The sequence below is a fragment of the Aegilops tauschii genome, chromosome 1 (genome assembly GCF_002575655.3).
Source record: "Aegilops tauschii subsp. strangulata cultivar AL8/78 chromosome 1, Aet v6.0, whole genome shotgun sequence".
Taxonomy (NCBI): domain Eukaryota; kingdom Viridiplantae; phylum Streptophyta; class Magnoliopsida; order Poales; family Poaceae; genus Aegilops; species Aegilops tauschii.
Genome location: NC_053035.3, coordinates 334,168,717 through 334,189,501, shown reverse-complemented (window position 1 = coordinate 334,189,501; position 20,785 = coordinate 334,168,717). Strand labels below are relative to the sequence as shown.

Below are 20,785 nucleotides of genomic sequence, written 5' to 3'. Positions count from 1 at the left end.
AATTACTGGTAGACGTAATTCAGGATAGCCACTGAGTCAAAGCTGGTTTGCTATAGTTAAACTCCACAACCCCATTGTTGATACTGATGCATATGTAGATAGTTCTGATGTAAGTCTTGTTGAGTACCTTTGTACTCATGGTTACTTAATTTATGTTTTTGCATAGGAGACTTTAGTCTCACTTTTGATTTCTATGATGAGTTCGGCATTGACCGATTAGCTTGGGAATCCTAGACAGAGGTCTGGTTTCTATGGAGAGTCTTGTAGATAGTCAGCCTTTTTCTTTCTAGTTGTTTGTACCCAGACAAGTTAAGCTTCCGCATGTGCTTGTATGCTTGTATGACTTTGAGTGTTGGGTCATGTTACCCCTACCTGTATGGATATGTTATGTATGGCTTTTCGGAGCCTCTTAAATAAATACTTTGAGTCATAGAGTTATTGTGATGCCATGTTGTATCTACACATATCGGGCATATTGTTTGTATGTTTGAAATGCATTGGTATTGTGGGAATCAACACCTAGTTATCTGCTTTGGTAGCCTTCCTTACAGGGAAATGCCTCCTGGCGCTTCCACTAAGCCACGGTAGTTCGCTACTGCTGCGGAACACATGGATTGACCGGCATGTATCCTTCTTTGCTCTTGTGTCTGTCCCTACGGGGAAATGTCACGCGGTGTTTACTATAGTCCTTGTGGCTTTGCTACGACTTGGTTACACTCCCTGCTGACCGACATGTGCAATGTTGGGTTACGTATGCCTATCCCTGTACGTTTGTGCCACCTTGGTTTATGACTAGTCATGTCGACCTGGGTTCTCTATCATATGGGTGCTAGCGACACAATCATATACGTGAGCCAAAAGACGCAAACGTGAGTTTGGTTCCATATAGCACATGAACTTTTGTTTTTCTTTTGTGGAGAGTAACCCAAGATTATCTTGATTGAAAACATGTATTTTTATTTGGACCATGCTCACCTGTTCATGTTTGATAAATTTCCCCCATACCCACACCAAATTGCTTACTCATATTTTCACAGCAGCGCGCGGAGCATCATCTAGTTTGTACAGTTTATGTTGCAAACATCACCTCATGCTCAAATTGCACATCATATGTGAACATTATAATAGTATCACTTCAAGGAAAACAAGACAAGGAAAAAGATCTTCAGATGTAAATTACCTTAGCCTTGATCTTATCTGCTACCACTTCTCCGTCTATGCCTGCAAAATTATGATAGGGAAAACAAGACCAGGTTGTGTGCAGGCAAGAAGAGCGGTATGAGTGATTGCTCAATTTCTAGGTTTTCATGAGGGGTGGAGAGCAGTCATGGGAGGGGTGGGAGCAGCAATTGGAAGGGGGTAGGCGCAACCATGAAGACATATGAACAACGGGAGAGGGGAATAGAGAAGCTTCTGCTCGAGGAAGTGTACTGGGTGAAGATGAGAGGATTAAGAGAGCTTGAGGGACTGAAAGAAAACTCACCCGCCTCAACGTTGCCGATGCAAAGGGTTCACACCCTTGCTGTGGAAATTGACGGTGCTGCACGTCCTCATCCGTCGGGGGGGGCGAGAAGGAGTCCCGCTACAAGATCGATCGGGAGGGATGCCATCAGGGTTTGGGGAAAGGTAGGGAGCATCCCACAGCGATGTTGCCTCCTCCTCATCCTTTCTGTGTTCTCTTCGCTGCGGAGATGTGAAGACGGAGACAAGGTCCAAGAGGGCCGAGGCACGGGCATACTCGGTGGAGACCATGGATAGCGGACTGGGATCCAATCCACGACGACAAAACAATTGGGACCGGACTATTCTAGTGGAGAGAGGTGGGAGGAGATTTGGAGAGAAAGTGGAAGCATAATCGAAGGGTGTTTTCTAGAGAAAGCAGCACGTGTAACGCAAGGTGGTGCCACCGGAAATTGTCCGCCCCGGTCGGACCTTAAAAAAAATTGTAAACCAATCTATCTATGTACGTTGTTGGCTAAATTACAGCTTGAATCTTGAATCTCGTACGTTGTTGGCTAAATTGCAGCTTAACTACCAAGAGCCTCAAACCGGAACACCGAGAGTTTAGCCACCTTGAATCTTGTACGTTGTTGCCTAAATTGCAGCTTAATTTGTTGGTTGCTCGTGTTTACTTTTTGTTGTTCAGTTTTACAAAGTAGCGTGAGAAGATTATATATTGCAGAAACAAATAGAATTACTCAGTGTAGTAAGAAATGAGAGCGGAAGGCTTTGAATATACAGAAGATAATGCAAAAATAATTCACATTTGAGTTTTTTTAGGTCATGGTGATGTGAATCTTGTCCCTATTTTATGTTCATGCGATTAATCTGTAGAGGTAAGAACATTGCAATTGGATGTAGTCTCTACAATACTTAATGTATTTACATATTGCAATATTTAACAAACAAGAAATATATGAACTGACTACAAAAAGGCAAAAAAAATGTGAGGTACTTAGTAACCCTATAATAGGAATTGAAAGAAAATTAAATTGTAGACAATAATGTCCATGTGATCACTGTATGTACCAATTTAGTTATGAGTATAATTTTAGGATCCACCGTATTGAAAGCACAAAATATCCATAATACGGTATTTGCGGATCCCACATTTTTCCATGTCCGCAATGTCCGCTTTCTGCTCATCGCTAATTCGTCTGTGCGAACGCAGCAGACAAGAAAGATCCCGTGGGGCTAGAGGATGGCTGTGCTCATCGATGAAATCCTTGACAAACCACCGACCGGTTTCCTCCTGTCTCGTAATGACCAATTTAGCATTACATCCAACACGAGTTAAACTTCGTGGCCTCCTCTTTCTATCTTCCATCTTTCTTTTCATGTGCTTCTCTTCGCGAAACCCTTGACGACTACACACAATTTTCCTTAAAATTATGTATTTGTTGGATCCATCCCACTCAACGTAGCTTTTCCTCACACTAAAACCTTTTTCAAGAGCATATTTGTTGTAGAATTCATAGCCTTCAGCCTCACTATCAAACATCTTGCTGACAACATTTAGATACTCGAACATACTCTCATCACTTGCATACGCCATGTCTTCCTACATATGACATGTGAGGGAAACCAATCATCAACATCTTTCTGTTTATCAATGTTGCAGGTGTAAAATAGCTCATAGGCAAAGACAAGTGCATGGAAAAGACTTTGCTCGTTTGACATGTGAGGGAAACCAATCATCAACGCCCAAGTTTAATTCCCCGCAAGATCGGACGGCTAATAAAAATCAGACGTGATCAGAGATGTAAGTACTGCTAAATTGAATTGCATGCACTAGGGAAACCTAAATCGATGATGACTAAACAAATCTAAGTAGGAAGTGCAGGCTACGAATCAAAGTAAGTTGAGATTCAGGCGATTCATACCTTAAGATGCAAGTCCGGAAGCGATGGGATCAGTGAGGGGCTTTCTCCTATACCGCCGCCGCCGTCGCCACCGACACTGCCGCCGCAGATGTCACGCCTTATTCTTCTTCCTGCCGCCGACCACGTCTTTTATAGTGAAGGGGACCAGGAGGAGGACGAGAACGACGCCGACGACGGTGAATTGGTTCCTCTCGCCGGGCTCGTCGGACAAAAGGAAGAGGACGAGAAGGAGGACTTGACCGAGCTACTAGATCTAGACGTGGTTCTGGTCGTGGACGTGATCGGTTGAAAAAAAAAATTTACCCTGGACCATTATGCCCTTCTCTGATTAAACTAATTAAGTTAATTCATTTTTAATCCCCCACCAGATCGGACGGCTAATAAAAATCGAAGGGGTAAGTACTTGAAAGTACTCCCAGTACCGCCCCAATCACCGTAAAGGAGCTCTTTTTATTATTGTATCTGAAAGAGAATAAAAAAAGTGAAAATAATGTTCACATGGAAATACTGTTCACTATGGTCACTGTTCATTCCAAGGTACTTTTCACTCTGGCCACAACGGCGGACTCACGGGAGGAGCTCCTCCTTAGCAGCTTTGATTATCTCATATATTACTATGCTAAGTATAGGCACAATGTATGAGCATGCATAGTTATTGTGGTCTACAGTAACATTTTGCTAATTGAACACAACACATGTGCTCAGGATAGAACAAACTAATAGGCACAAAAGCCTTTGATTTTTCACAATTTAAACAATAGTTAACTTAGAGCATGGAAATGGTCTACTTGAGATGATAGCTGATGCAAATGTCTTTACATGGTTGCTGATGGTGTAACTTGCACAAATAACTCCACAATGATGATGCCCACCTCACGCCTTCGCCATCGGCTTCATGTCCCCACAGAGCTGCCCGACCTAGGGAAGCACAAAGCATGAGAAAGAGAGTAAACTCAATCAGACACGAATTGGTTACAAATGTAGGGATCAATGCACAGTATCTACAACCCAAACGTGCTAATTGGTTTGTGAATGCAACATTCACTTGATTTTCTGTGACAAAAAGGAGTGCACTTGCCTCATTGATGGTGGATTAAGTGTGAAGGAGGCATTGTAAATACAAACACCCATGCTGATGCCTTCATAACATAAAACATTCGGCAAGGCTGCATAGCTGGTGCATATCCAGCCAGCCCGGTAATACACAATTTATATTTTAGAGGTGCGAGATGGCAGACAGATAAAACAAAATATAGACAATTGATTCATCATCTGAATTCATCAAATAAAGACGCAGGGTTCATTTCATTACATCCTTTTAAGCATGTCACAGAATTGATAACATGATATACCAAAAGCAAGTGCTAACAGTTGTCAGGAAAAACGACATATATGGTTCTTCCACAGCATATGAGATAATAGTGTTTAATTTAACTTTGAACATCTCGCCCGCTCAGGTGTTGTGACGAAGGACCTGATGACGGTCATCACGTGTTCACCTCGTCTCAACTGAGCCGATACAGTACAGTAAATAAATACCAAGGGGAAAAAATGTAAGACCATTTTTCAGGAATACTGCAAAGATACATTTGATTTTATGCTAAAAACAACGATTTGGCCTGGACTAAGTACAGGTGCCCCTCTCATACATTAGAAATCAGCCATTGAAAAGCATGAATACATCTTATCAGAACCTTCCCACTGAATGCATCATTACCTTTTCTTCTATATTAACACTTCTCAATTTACAGTCCGGAGCCAGTCATGTGCAGGACAACACGAACTATCAACGTTGTACAATCAATATCGTGCATGAAGGGATTCATATATAGAATTTTACATACCACAGTAATTTGCTATAGAGAATTTCTAATTTCTATTAAATAAAAATAAGATAATATAAGATATTATTGCTGGAGAAAATTGTTATTTGATTTGATACATTGTGATCCTTAACGTTGATGAATTAAGAAAAACAGAAAGAGAGGGATTCGAACCCTTGGTAAACAAAAGTCTACATAGCAGTTCCAATGCTACGCCTTGAACCGTTCGGCCATCTCTCCTACATAACTTATTATGGAAAATAAACTGAGTGAATAGTGAGTTTCTTATTCCTGCAGTACAGGTACAACCGCAACCGCTCAGGGGTTCCATAGTTCTATTGGAAAAATTCCTTTTGATCTAAGTGGAAGGATAATCAACCATTGAAGCGTTTCATTTTCCAGGGCTAATAAACAGGCAATCATACAATTCAAAGCAGAGAATCACCTATCTGGGCATCCCGCTCACCACCCGTCGCCCCTCCGCGGCCCAGCTGCAACCCCTTGTCGACGCGGTGGCAGGCCGGCTTCCTACCTGGAAGGCATGGCTGATGAACAAGGCCGGACGGCTGGCGCTAGTCAAGTCGGTGCTCAGCGCGGTCCTGATTCACCAATTGCTCGCGTTCGCACCTCCCAAGAAAACCCTGAAGCAACTAGAGAAGATTCAGCATGGTTTTCTTTGGGCCGGCCGCGCGGACGCCCACGGTGGACACTGCCACGTGAATTGGCGCCGGGTCTGCCACCCGCTCGAATATGGCGGCCTAGGTGTCCGGGATCTCGAGCGCACTGGGCTCGCGTTCCGGCTGCGTTGACTATGGCTTGCACGTACGGGCACTGATCACGCATGGCAGGGGCTGGACCTGCAATTTACGTCGGAAGAGCGCGCGCTCTTCCACGCTTCCACGACCATGGCCATCGGGGACGGCACGACCGCCCTCTTCTGGGAGGATCGCTGGCTCGGCGGCCAGTCCATCCGCGAGCTAGCGCCCATGCTCTTTCAGTGCATCCCAAAGCATCGCCGGAAATCGAGAACGGTGGCGGAGGCCTTGGCCGTCAAAAGCTGGGCGCGCGACATCCATGGGCTGCTCAGCCTTCCCGAGATTGGATAGTACCTGAAGCTATGGCACCTAGTGCAGCATGTCGAGCTGTCCAACGAGCCGGACAAGCTGCTCTGGAGCTGGACCGCCAACGGCGTGTACACCGCTCAGTCTTGCTACCGGGCAACCTTCCTGGGAGCGACGGGCTGCCACTCCTGGAAGCTCATATGGAGGAGCTGGGCACCGCCAAAAGTGAAATTTTTCCGTTGGATGGCATGACAAGATCGCTGCTGGACCGCGGAGCGGCTCGCACGCCGTGGCCTGCAGCACCACCCGCGATGCCTTCTATGCGACCAAGAGCCGGAGACAATCAGACACTTGATGCTCGCGTGCCCCTTCACTAGGCAAACATGGCATGAGATCCTATCTTGTCTGCGCTTACCGGCACCGGCGCCCGAGCACGACGACTCGCTCATGGACTGGTGGCTGCGCGCGAAGGAATCCACACCGCCAGCGCTCCGCAAGGCGCTGAAATCCGTGGCGCTTTTGGTGCCGTGGATGATCTGGAAGCATAGGAACGCGTGCGTTTTTGACCATGTGAGCCCATCGCTCAATGAGCTTGTCGACAGGATCAAGGACAAGGCCCGATGTTGGGCAAAGGCCGGGGCTCAAGGGCTCAGGGTCGTTTTGCCATCATCCTGGGATGTCCACTGATCATCTGACAACTGTGTAAACCTGCCTCCTAGGAGGATGTAAATTCCCTTTCTTTCCAATGCAATGAAACGCAAAGGCCATTTGCGTTTTCTCGAAAAAAAGCAGAGAATCAAACATGTATAAGCCAATCTAATAAGCAGTCAGGCGTAAGGTTCAAAGAAGATAATCAAACACGTATAAACCAATCATCCATTTCGAAGGAAACAACACAACAGGACTGCTAAAAAACCAAAGATAGCTAACTGCAGGGCATGTATTCCATTAGTATACATATACATATGGTTCCGTACAAAGCATCAAGATTCAGTACAGAGCAGAACATATATAGGCGCGGTTCTTTACAAAGGGTGACTGGGTGAGCATGTGTATTTTTTGTGGTTTGTGATTGGCGCAATGCTAACTAAAATGATAAAACATGCTGCTTTAGATAATAAAAACGAATTATGAAACCTTAGGACACCTAAAAAGTGAAGTAGCATATTCTATTGTGAAGCATTTGACTGTATCGATGAAGTGCCTTTGAATAGAATATGAATTTCCCAAATGCACCGCCTACCCTGATTTGCAATGTTCTAAAGCCAATAATATAAGGTATTATGTATGAACTTTAATACTGATGATATATAGAGAAAATGAAAACGTGCAAGATTACTGAATAACAAGTCAAGAATTGATATTTGCACGAAAGTATGGATTGAGAAATCTGAAACCTGAGCAAGAAGGTCCATGCTTTATCATGTCAAATAAATAAGAAGAGATCACCTCGACAAACATACAACTTGTTCTTCCGCTGCTATATCCTCTGATTTAAGCCTATGCATTCAGTTATAGAATCAACCTGTGCCAAAGTAAAAACATATGCTTGAGATAACTTGGCAGAGTATAAACAAAGAAGAACTGAAATGCATGGGTCTCTCTCACGAAAGATGGGTGCTTGCATCCAAATGTTCTCACGACTTATTTATGCAACCACAAAACTCTTTGACAAAAAACATGAGGCCGTTATGATTTAATATGATTTAGACTCATGTGCAATTTAGCCATTTTATTGATACTATTAAAAATGCAAGAAAATGTTTTTAAACGCCACTAACAGCATATTCACATTTTGTTCTCATTGGCATTTCCTCAAACATCTTGCATTTTGCTTAAAAGCATCACAGATGTGCAGCAACAAAGAGATATGTTCTTTCGTAGCAACCACACAAAAAAGAATGAATCTGAATTAGTGAAGATGATTACTGACATGGAGAAAAAACAATTGGCAGCTACCACAAATTAATGAAATAAGATGGAGGCAAGAAAAATATGAATCCCGCTGAACTGAATATTTGTTCATTCTCGAAGCACCTGGTTATAAGATTTGCCTGCAACCTTGAGAGAATGATTTGCAGAGAAGGGGGTGAATAAGCACTCTACTACTTTAGCCTAAACAAGTAAACAGAACATGAGAAGCTATTGTATCCTACATCGTCTACCAAGACATACATAGGACCACCATTAGCAACTTGGAGAGAGAGACCTGAGATCATGTAATTAACCGCGAGAATGACAGTGAAAGTAACAGGCAGCATTTCTTTCTTCTGCCGTCAGACTTGAGATCATGTAACCACCATTAGCAAATAAGACATGAGATCATGTCAAACATTCAGTCATAAATATTTTCTGTATCAGGTTTTGAGCATCATAATAGGCTAATAATCACGACGTAATTGCAAGGTACTGCATGACTTTCTTCTGCTTCATATGAACAGAATTTCTCTATGAAACACTCACGGTTCGTACCAGTCTCCTACCTTCAAAGTGAAAGGTTTCAGTTCTAGGATTTGTAATGAAGGAACTGCTTATAAACAATGAAGACAATGTCTCTAAATACATGAAGTGCAGCTCTAGAATTTGTAAAAAGCACCAAAAGAGAGAAAGGCGAACAGTGAAATTTATGAAGCAGCAGGGTAAATGACTAAATAAATAAAAGTTCAAGAAAATAGAGGAATAATATTGTGCCTGCATTAACCATTCATTGGTGCTATTTGGAATGCTTGACAACACCAATGACTATTAAATATAAATAGAAGATAAAGTTCAGATCACTTCTTCAGCTCCATTCAAAGTCTGAGCGATCTATAATTTTACACTGTACACATCCCCAAAATCATGATAATCTATAATTAAGCTCATGAAAATCTAGTATGATACATTACATCTTAAGTACAAGTGTAAATAATTTGATATCTGATATCACAGATGCTTTAGTTAACCAAGCTCGAAGGACCAAGACTCTAGTCAGATGATTCTAAAATAAGATCAAGATGCGTTAGAAATACCTCGTGTTATGACCGGCATATTAGGGGTTTAGCCCAGTGGGTTGTGGCCCAAGTTATCTTATCATTATTAGGGGCTTAGCCCAATTATCTTATCGTTATTTGGATCGTTTGATTAGGAGTCAAGTAAACCTCTCTATATAAGGAGAGGAGATGTATCAATCTAATCAAGCAAGAAGCAATCATTATTTGCTCGGCTTCCCGAAGGGAGCCGGGAGACCTAACCCTAGCCGCCTCTTGCGCCGCCGCCGCCTCTTCTTCATCGCGCCACGGCGCCCTGCCGCCGGCAGCCGCAATCGCATCTCCGTCAACCCTCCCCCTTCCCGTACAACCTATGCCCTAGACCAGGTAGGATCCTAGCTCCTACCAATTTGGTATCAGGTAGCTCGGTTCCGATCATGTCTTCACCGCCACCCAACCCGCCGCTGCTCCTCACCACCGCGCCGCTGCCTCTCTCCACCGCGCCGCTGCCTCTCCCCACCGCGCCGCTGGACTCCACCGCCGGCGCCTCCACCAGCCAGACGCCGCCGCCCTCCACCGCGCCGCCCGTCGCCATCTACTCACCGGCGGAGATGACCGGGGTACTCAACGACCTCGTCACGCCGTCCAGGGCATACGCCTCTACCTGGCCGGGCCCTACGGGCAGCCGCCGCCCTTGCAGCCGGCCGCCGCGACCGGGCCCGCCACCCTGCCCTGGTACGCGGCCACCACGGCGCCGATCGGGCCTCTACACCACCACTGGCCCGGTCAGCCGCTGCCCGCCGTCGCCCCCCACTGGCCGCAGTGGCCGGCACCGGCGATCGGCACACCCCCGATGCCTCCCGGGTCCGGGCAGCCGCAGGCCCAGCTGCCGGCCCCACCGCCGCCCGCTGCCGCGCCTCAATGGCCACAGTGGCCAGCCCCGGCCCTCGCTGCGCCCTCGACGCCTCCCGGGTCCGGGCAGCCGCAGCCCCAGCTGCCGGCCCCACCGCCGCCCGCTGTCGCGCCTCAATGGCCACAGTGGCCGGCCCCGGCCCTTGCTGCGCCCCCCACTCCACCCGGGTCTGTACCGCCGCAGCTGCCGGCCCCTCCCTCGCCCAGCACGGGGCCCGGGTCACCCACGCAGGGAGGCGTACCGATCCAGCAAGTGCGCTTCCCGCCGTCACCGTCCCCAATACCGGCCTGGCTGACCGGATCATCGCCGCCACCCGTCTACACGTCGGCTGGAGACCCGCCGGCACCCACTCTGCAGTTCGGCGATCCCTCCGGCTTGGCGGGGCACTCCACGGCCGCGGCCATGCTGACCGGGCGCCCCAATCCTCGCTGCTTCACACCTCCGAGCCAGTCGGCCACGGCGCTCCGACTCGGACACCGCCGCGGTTTGCCAAACTGGACTTCGCCACTTATGACGGCACGGAGGACCCCCTCAACTGGCTCAACCAGTGCGAGCAGTTCTTTCGCGGGCAGCGCACCCTCGCCTCGGAGCGTACCTGGCTCGCGTCTTACCACCTCCGCGGCGCGGCACAGACCTGGTACTACGCCCTTGAGCAGGATGAGGGCAGCATACCCCCTTGGGAGCGCTTCCGCGAGCTCTGCCTCCTTCGTTTTGGGCCACCGATCCGCGGGAGCCGCCTGGCAGAGCTAGGCCGCCTTCCCTTCACCTCCACAGTTCAAGACTTCACCGGCCGTTTCCAGGCTCTGGCATGCCACGCGTCGGGCGTGACGGCGCAGCAGCGGGCCGACCTCTTCGTCGGTGGACTTCCGGATCACATCCGCGTGGACGTGGAGCTTCGGGGACCCCAAGATCTCCAGACGGCCATGTATTACGCCCGCGCGTTCGAGCGCCGCGCGGTGGCCATCCAGCAGGAATCACCGTCCCGGGCTGCTGGGTCGCTACCCTGGCCGGATGTTCCCACGCAGGCTCGGCCTGCTCAGGCTTCCGCGGCACCCCTCGCCGCGACCGCGGCGCGCCTGTTCCGCCGGCTCACCTCGGCCGAGCTACTCGAGCGTCGCCGCCAAGGGTTGTGCTTCAACTGCGACGAGCCCTACACGCCCGGCCACGTCTGCCCGCGACTCTTCTACCTGGAGGCTGCAGACTACATTCCGGAGGACGCCGTCGCCGCCGGCCTGGCCGTCCCAGCTGTCGCGAAGGTGTTTGACGCTGGTTGATCACCTCGAGGAGTTCAGCAAGCACTTCCCCACCTTACAGCTCGAGGACGAGCTGTTTGTGCAGGCGGGGAGAAGTGTTATGACCGGCATATTAGGGGTTTAGCCCAGTGGGTTGTGGCCCAAGTTATCTTATCATTATTAGGGGCTTAGCCCAATTATCTTATCGTTATTAGGATCGTTTGATTAGGAGTCAAGTAAACCTCTCTATATAAGGAGAGGAGATGTATCAATCTAATCAAGCAAGAAGCAATCATTATTTGCTCAGCTTCCCGAAGGGAGCAGGGAGACCTAACCCTAGCCGCCTCTTGCGCCGCCACCGCCTCTTCTTCATCGCGCCACGGCGCCCCGCCGCCGGCAGCCGCGATCGCATCTCCGTCAACCCTCCCCCTTCCCGTACAACCTACGCCCTAGACCAGGTAGGATCCTAGCTCCTACCACCTCGCATAATATATACCGTACAGACAAATATACACCTACAATAAAATCTTTTTAATTGGCTAACAATACAATAAAAGAGGAATAATCATTATGGTTCAGAAAGATTAATCAACCAAAAGTGCAACTCTAGATTTTGAATTACGACATAAAGCACAATAGCATCATCTTTCTCCCTACTATTACAGTTGGATTGTGAGACTGCAAAATAGGCATCTGCATACAACAAACTGGAACGATGCAAAATAATTACACAGAAACAGAACCATGGTGCAAGAAGACAAAGCGAGACGAAATTATGTTACCTTCCCATAGGTGTTGAATAAGACTTGACCCGTAAAACACAGGGAAGAGATAGCTCGCTGCTGCAATTCCATAACCAAAAACAATAGGCTAATCACCACAGGAACAAACAGAGCTGCACAGTCCAAGTATTTTGGTTCCCAGTAAACGATACATGCAGTAGGCAATATAGCCAGGTCCATCGTGTAGATAAACATCAGTTTCCCTATCAAATCAACGATGAAATTGCATTAAGCAGCACGATAAAAGAACCTACGCCAGCAACCAGGGCAATACCACAATGGGAAGTGCAAACCTGAAGTATCATCCGACCATGGCGACTAGCGGAGCACCAAATTAATTAATTGAGGCATTTTCCTGCACACAACAGGCAGCCATGAGATAAGAGGAAGCAACACAAGAACAGGCAGAGGCTAGAAGAGCATGTAAAGCATGCATCCATGAATAAGCTGCATTCAAATAACAGCTGGGGCCTGAGTGCAAGTAAAGGAAATATTAGGATGCAGGGAGGCATGAATACTAGAAAGTAACACATGTGCAAATCAAGGCAACAAAGAGGTATACCTAACGAAGGCCAAATATAAGCAGAGAAAACCTGAGCACATAAATAGCAGTGGCATCGCTTTCCATAGCTTCTCGTCTCTACCGGAAGACCCAGACAACACAATCTCAGTTGGATAACACTACCTCTTCAGCTGTAACAAATGACAGTTACCATGTTGCAGGATACTGATGCATATGCCTAGACAGAACTCTGTCTACAGAAGAAAATAAGAGGTACAAACCTGATAATCTAGGGATATAACATATTTTCAAGAGTCTGCTTCCACTTGGGCTTAGTTCTTTAGCTCCATCATATATTATCTGTCGACATTTAACACATAGATATGTAAACAAAACTAACTCATAAGATTTATATGCCCATATATAAGAAGCCCCTATACAGAGGAGAAGCATATCAAGCAGTGGAGATCCCATCAAAGCTACCGCAAGCTATGCTGTGGGAGCAGCGGTTAGAGAGGAGAACCTGGAGCAGCATGGCCTGCGACACCTCTGCCCCCTCCACTCCGGTGTCGAGCGATCGGGTTTCGTCCTCAGCTTCCATGTGTTCGTCTACCTACTTTTGAAATGTTCTACACTGAACTCAAAATAGATTTAGGCAGTTCAATTTTTGTTTACTTTCGAAATGTTCTACACTGAAGCTGGATGCCGGCGAGCACCATGTCTTTCATCAGGGACGGCTAAGCCGATGCTAATTTGAGGTTTCGTGAGCAGCAAAGTCAGGCAAATCACAACACATCACCGCTCAGTTGCCGCTGTAGACGAACCGCTTGATCACCAGAGGCAACTCACTGGCTGCCTCTCTGAACGGCCCGCGGACAGAGAATCCATGTTGCTCCCCCTCGAACTGGACAACCTCGACAGCTTTTGGGATGCACTAATTAGCCTTTGGGATGCTTTATAGTCTAGCCATATAATCTTGGACTGATGAGAGGTAGGGACTGGTTTCGCTGCTAAGGGAGAACGAGAGCTGCTTTTGTTTATTCCTCCAACACTGTGAAGTGACACTATTTAATTAACGTGAATGGTTTGTTTACAAATCCATTCTTTTTTAGGCATACTATCTTGCCTCGAGAAAGGAGCTCATGACTAAATGAGAGCTTTTGCTAGCCCGTTCACTTGACTGGAAGAAAATATGTAAAAGAAACCATCTTCTCTAAAAGAATGACCAGAGCTTTACAAGAAAAAAAGAAGTCTGCTTCGTCGAACCCAGCAAGCACAAAGAGCAAGCCTGGCATCCCTAGAATCATCTGGCTAATCACTCACTAATCCTCTTAAGCCATCATTAGGAAACCAAAACAAGTTTAAGACATCACAGTTAGCACTTTTTCAAAGAAAAAATATCCCAGTTAGCATCAGGCCAACCTTGTAAGCCAACCAATCTTAGTCGCGTGGCAACCACACATTGGTCCACAAAAAAAGAGGGAGACAGTTTAAATCTTCCCCAAATAGTTACCACAATAGTGAAATCTGAAATGCATCACCGGCACTTCTTGGACTTCTTGATGAATCTGGTAAGGTCAGATCATCTTATTGAATAGATATCTGAAAGAAAGGAAAGGAATGAATCGTCTTTGTAAACATACAAGGGGCTCGAATAGTGTAAGCATAGTAGCTCAACCAATGAATGAAAGGATCATCTAGACCAAGGTATGGGATAACTTGCTTCAATCGATACCAGGGGCTTTTACCTTCTTTTCGGGAAAGAAAAAAAAAATGGAATACTTGCTCGAGGAGGAGGGATAAGAATAGAAGAAGATATAACAGGGACAATGGGGTTCAAAGTTATTCACCTGGCCGTAGTTCCCCCCTTCCCACTGTCTCCACTTCTCTTTCCCAATAAAAAAAAACAAGAACCAAAGGAGGTGGTAACCTGAGAGACCACCAATGCCGGCTGTCGTGGAGGGGGAGGAGCTGAGAAGGCAATTGCATCCAGAGTAGAGACAAAGCCAGCAAGCAAGAACAAAAAGGAGCAATTGCATCAAAGAAAGGTGTTTTTCTTCATGCCATCATTTTTTTTTCTCACGTACAAGCACAAATCCCATGTCACCACAACTATTTCATTTACGGAAAAAGCTGGCGACATGAAGAAAATAGTGAAATGGTTTAAGGCAAGTAAAATACTTAGGACTTAACGACACCATCACCTCGGTTTTATAGCAGAAACCATTGAGGTGGGAATTTGAGTTACATCAGTATAAATTATGGATCTAGGCCTAATATAAATGCTGGGATTAAAGGCGAGAGTTGGGGATTTTGTCTAAGCACACAAGAGCATTTTAGGTCCCAGAAATCACTGTCCTTTGAATTAGAGGATTAATTTGGGGATTTTGTCTCAGCACACAAGAGCATTTTAGGTCCCAGAAATCTCTAGATCAAGTAGAGGAGAGTTCAAGGTGTACAGGAGTGACAGAGAACATCAACCTACAGTGATGTCGAAGCAGCTCTGTCGTGACTGCATACGCGAGCTCCAGTGTGCGCCGTCCAGCGGCAACGCTGCGGCCACTATCTGCAATTCAAAAACCAGAGACCAAAATCAGGGAGATTAGAGTGTCAAGTGATGGGAAAAAATAGGAGAATAGCATCAGCAAAGATGAAGGATTTCGGATCCAGTAGCAAACATAAATCTTCACTCATGTAGCACTACTGAGGAGAGCGACCTGGACCTGGAAGCAGAAAGCAGAGGAGTTGAGGAAGAAGAGATAATGTGTTGGCAAGGTCTAACTCGGTGCCTGGCTCCGGGGTGAGACAGGGGAATGAGCTAACATACACAACTAATAGTACAAGCTCTAAACTGACTCACTAATACATGTGCTTACAACACGAACTAATAGGTTTAAACTGTACAATTACTGCAACGAGGTATTTTTCTTCTTAAAAGTCAAGACTCAATTTAGCTTCGGAACATATATACACCAACTGCAAAAGACGAAAAGGACCAGAAAAGAAACACAGGGAGAAAAACCAATTTAGCTACGAGTATTCAGGCAAACCTCTCCTTTGTTCATGTAGACTGATGATGACCTTAATATCGTCAAAATCTAATTTCAAAGCACCCGAAATAGTCATTAGTGCCCAACTGAACCTAAGCATTGAAAGGAACTAATGTAGAGGAAACGAAAAATGAGCAAGTTTATCATCAATAGCTCATATCGGCAGAAAGTATATCATCAATAGCGCGGATAAAAAATCTGGAGGCAGCAATGGCATAAACCCATATGAGGGAAAGGGTAGGTTTAGGCACCTGGATGGATTTTACACCTTAGAAGCAGCACCTCTCAATGGTGATCTACTACCTGCAGCAAACACTGTTGATAAGTTGGGAAAAGGAAAAAGTAATTCAGAAAAGAATTGTGACAGCAATGGATGCTAAACGTCCAAACATCAATTATTTTACAGGCATGGATACACTTCTAATCAAAAGACAGTCATTTCCCTAATTACAATATTACATGTGCGATTCTCCAATGTCATATGTCACACATGCTTTTCCTGATTACAACAGAGGAGAAGCCACGATCGGACTACGCACAACATGCTTTTTGGACACCCAGCTCAAACTTCCCTGCAAGGCCTTTGACCCGACATTGCGATGCCTGCTCACCGTAATGCTGAATGTTGTCTTTTGTCCAACCTTGGAGAACACCAGCGTCTCTGGGTAGACTCGCACTGTGAGAGACTTGGGAACCTCCATCTTCAGTGTGTATACTGAATTTATTGGCCCCACATTTGTCACGGTTCTGTTCACCGTGAATGGCCTTGTCCTGAGTGGCACTGTTATGGATGGGTAGTTCAATTGTGCCTCTGGTATCTTGGGAAGCATTTTGCAGGACAACGTCAGGTCACGCGCAATGGTTGCCAAGCCTTGATCACCGAGGAGAGCACATATGTAGCCAGCATATTCAGTGATGCTAAGGTCATACACAAGGCCCGGATCAATAGCTTTTATAGGATTGGCATGGCCAGCACCCATGGCATACGCGGTTGCCCTCTGATGCTGCTCGTCCAAGATCGGGCCACCAGCGCTGTCTGTGATGTCAGCTGTGGTTAGGATGGCTGACTTGATAGCAGCAGCAGACCAATCAGGATGGGAGCTCTTGACAAGCGCAGCGATTCCACTGACATGTGGAGTCGACATGGATGTCCCTGATCTAATGTTGAATGGCCCAGATCCAAGAATCGTGAGTGGTGGCCATGCAGCAATGATGTTGAGCCCGGGTGCTAATATATCTGGCTTTAGCACACCGGGGCTGAACGTGCTGGGACCGCGGGATGAGAATGCCGCGACAGTGGGAGATGGACGGACACCAAGCACATTGTTCTTGTATATGACTTTGCCACTGGCTTTGCTTGTTGCCCTTGCATACTCTATGATATTGTTGCCATCAGCCACGGTCACCTGCACAACATTACTGCCATAGTCCTCCAGAAGGGTGGTGAAGCCAGCATCTTTCCTGTTGATCAGGACTATGCCAGCCGCCCCGGCACTCATGATGCCACTGATGTCAGACTGGTTGATGCTTGCTCCAGTGTCATTCATTGGTCCTGTGTTATGGCAAATCACAATTTTGCCAGCCACATTTCTTCCAGCCAATGATGACTTGCAGTGTTTGTTCCAATACAGAGGAACGGACTTGGAGCTTGAATTTGCAGTCTGGTTGAAAGCTTCCCCACTGATGTGCTTGCCGTTGCCAAGCTGCAGAACGGTCTTGAAGCTTCGGTCCACCGAGCCAGCTGCAACTGTGAGCAACCATGGTGCAGAGTTGGCAATAAAGGACCTTGGCCCGTTGTTCCCGGCTGCAGCCACGACAACAACGCCCTTTGCTACCGCACTGAGTGAGCCAATGGCAACTGGGTCATCAGTGAAGCTGACATCATAAAAGGGGCCGAGGGAGAGTGAGAGCACATCAACACCATCTTTGACAGCCTCATCTAACCCAGCTACTATGTCCGAGGCTGCACACCCAAGAATTGTGCACACCCTGTACATGGCCAAGTGTGCATGTGGAGCAATCCCGGCGGCTGTGCCCCTGCCGAGGCCGTGGGCCGAGGCATCACTGACGAAGTTCCCAGCTGCGGTGGACGAGGTATGTGTTCCATGCCCCGTGTCATCTCCGGAATCATTTGCATTGAAATTATGGAATTTGGCACCTACCAACTTATTGTTGCAGCGTGCAGCGCCATGGCATGAGCCCTTCCACTTTGATGGGGGTGGCGGGATGCCACTGTCATCAAAGGAAGGGTGCTCTGCGTATATGCCGGTGTCCAGGACCCCGATTATGACTCCTTGGCCATAGTTGGTGTCCCTCCACAGCCCGGCATCTTTCTCCAGTCCGAGGAACTTCGGAGTGTGAGTGGTGCTGGGGCGCCAGAGATGGTCTGGAAACGCCCGCACAAACTCGTTCCTCTGGGACACCATGGCGAGGTCGTCTTCGGTGAGCCTCACGGCAAACCCCGTGAAGACCTCAGTGTAGCTATGGATGAGGCGTGGCTCATCGGAGCCGGCGAGAGGTGTTGGCAGGAAGGAATCCTGCCACCAGCGGTGGTCGTCCTCGCTGCCCGCTTCGACGGGTGGCCTCAGCATCACAATGTATGTGCGATGGCTTGGAGAGAGGCCTGCACCTTGGTCGTCGCATACCGCAGGTGCAGGAGCATGCAGGAGCATGAGGGTGAGCGAGAAAAGTGAGATCATGAGGTTGGCCAAGGATGCCATGGCTTGAGCTGCGATTCCGAAAGGAAGCTGGGGGGCGTGGCCAATATGGGTGAGGTTGGTGTGTGAGGGAAGGTGGCGGTGATGAAAGGAGCCGAGAGGACGACGGGGCTGCTGGTGGTGGAAGCACGGAGCAGAGGAGCAAATGCTTCTTCCTCTTTCTCTTGGTGGTGGTGGTGGTGGTGGTGGTGGCACGGCGGAGAGCAGCAAATGCTTCTTTCTCTTTCCCTCACTCTGCCTCGGTTGGTTTGGGGAGAGAAAGAAAGGGGGGCAGAGCACAAGCACAGTACTGGCTTCGGGCCTCAACCTTAAATGCTGCGTGCTGAACCTTGCACGCACGCCTAGATGCTCCTGTGCCTATACTATATGTGAGTCAAATCACATTGTTCTGTGCGGTTCCTCCTGGCAGGGAGACACACAAGTGATGCCCTGACACCCCTGCATGGCGTAGGGAGACGCTGGTGTCGAGCTTGCGCTGGTCGAGAGAAAGCCTCCGCAAGAGAGAAAAGTTGAGCTTCCATCTATGGAAAAAGAGGAAGCTCCGCTGCTGGTGGGTGGTGGCGGAAGGAAGTGACCAAGGGGAGAGGACGACGCTACGTGTCGACTGTTGCGCTAGCGTGGTTTCAGTTTCAGCTAAATTAAAATCAAAATAGCGGGGCACTAGTCCCTGCAAAGCACACAATGGCAAGGCTATCCTTCATAGACACTGGTGTGTGTCGAGCTTGCGCTGGTGGAGAGAAAGCCTCCAAACAAAGAAAGGTTCGACCGCATCAGCACGCAGCTTGCAGAGCTGATGGGGAAAATGGTGGAGGAGGGAACAGAGAAGTGACCCAAAGGGAGAGAGGACAGTGGCGGTGGTGGACTGGTGGTGGGTGCACTGCGAGAGAGAGAGAGGCTGAGCTTCCACGATTCCATCTATGGAAAAAGAGGAAGCTATGCTGCTGGTGGGTGGTGGTGAAAGTGGCCGAGAGGACGACGCTACGTGTCGAGTGTTGCGCTAGCCTGGTTTAAGTTTCAGTTGAATTAAAATCAAAATAGCGGGGCGGGACAAGATGTTTATAGCGGAGTTAAACCATAATTAGCGCTTTCTGATGAAAAAATCAGTAGTAAATCAAAGCATCAGGATTTGGAAAAGAGAGGAGGGAGGAGCTCAGCTTGCCTGGCGAATTGGCGATGGATGATCTGGACGAGGCCGGGACTCGCGCATCGTCGCCTTCGTGGCGCGGAAGCGGAAGCAGCCGGCGCCTCCTCGCCGCTGCACAATCCTTACGGTGCCTCCCGTACCCCCACCAACTCGCCGGCGCTGCGCCTGCCGACCCCGTGCGCTCCGCCTCGGGCCCTCGGCGACGAACTCCTGCCACGACCTTCGGGCCGGGGCGCCGCTCTGCGTCTCCCGCCCGCGGCTGCCTCGCACTTGCCGCCTCGGGCCCTCGGCGACGAACTCCTGCCGCGGCCTTCGGGCCGGGGCGCCGCCCTGCGTCTCCCGGCCGCGGCTGCCTCGCACTTGCCCCCCACGCCTCCGACCCGCAACTCCCCTTCCGCCGCCTGCGGCGTTGAAGTCGCCGTCTCCGCCCATGGCCCGGGCCTGGGTGGCTGGAGATCCACCGGAGGGAGAAAGAAGGGGAAAAGCGGATGGAGTGGTACTAATTGGCTAGAGAGAGAACCCAAGAAATGCCCGCTTACAGTCATGTTAATCCGTTGGAGACGTTCAGTGCCGTAGGGGCAGCTGGGTGTGCGTGTTCCCTGCAATCGCGTTGCTTTCCTGTCAGCTGTAGCGTACTTTTGCCTGGGCGCTTTCTCATGTCCGGTGCCACATTCCAGCTCTGTTTTTTTTTTTTTTGGTTGTCCAGGTCTGTTTTCTGTGGAGCTGCCCGCCCGCCAAGGGCCCTAATAAAGTTCTGCCTCAGCTCAGGCTATTCAAACAAATGATGGGTTGCCGTTTTCTCAAAACTAAATTAAATATTGCAATTACCCCGCAAAAAATAAAATATTGCATTTTTTCTTAACTCTCAAGCAAGTAAACCGTACGCTATGTGTTTCACGGTCACTTTTTGGCCAAAGATTTCACTCACGTTAGTGAATTATAAGAGATGCACGACTATTTTGTATTGTTCTTTCGATCATTCTTATTCTTATGCCAATCAGTTTTCACAAAGATACAATACTAAATATGATTTTATCCTAAGACACTGGTGAGTCCAATCATAACGCTCTCATCTTCATCTCGGATATTGAGGAGCTAGTGGATGTGTCGGTTTGAGCTCAAACACACCCAAAATTTTCAGATAACTTGCAGGTTCAGGTCAACTCATTTAAAGGCAGGGAGGCTTTTTTTTAGAGAGAGAGAGAGAGA

The 20,785-nt window shown here is 48.0% G+C and overlaps 1 protein-coding gene and 1 long non-coding RNA gene across 9 annotated transcripts; both read right to left on the bottom strand.

The window, feature by feature from the left end:
• Positions 1–3,969: 3,969 nt before the first annotated feature.
• LOC109777598 (uncharacterized) lies at positions 3,970–20,066 on the bottom strand. Of its 8 annotated transcripts, none has more exons than XR_012182920.1 (10): positions 19,592–20,066; positions 15,967–16,018; positions 15,147–15,231; positions 12,947–13,025; positions 12,726–12,856; positions 12,457–12,518; positions 12,164–12,366; positions 8,201–8,321; positions 7,665–7,792; positions 3,970–4,301 (listed from the first exon to the last, which is right to left on the bottom strand). It is a non-coding gene; the product is annotated as an uncharacterized lncRNA (long non-coding RNA). The 8 variants fall into 8 exon arrangements; XR_012182916.1 differs by lacking the exon at positions 8,201–8,321 and adding an exon at positions 15,716–15,763 and having other exon boundaries at positions 19,592–19,871; XR_012182917.1 differs by lacking the exon at positions 8,201–8,321 and adding an exon at positions 15,716–15,763 and having other exon boundaries at positions 15,151–15,231; positions 19,592–19,871.
• Positions 16,088–19,344, bottom strand: LOC141020555 (subtilisin-like protease 4). The gene has a single exon (XM_073497500.1). The coding sequence runs from the start codon at positions 18,433–18,435 to the stop codon at positions 16,219–16,221; it is 2,217 nt and encodes a 738-aa protein (XP_073353601.1). The 5' UTR covers positions 18,436–19,344; the 3' UTR covers positions 16,088–16,218.
• Positions 20,067–20,785: the final 719 nt, after the last annotated feature.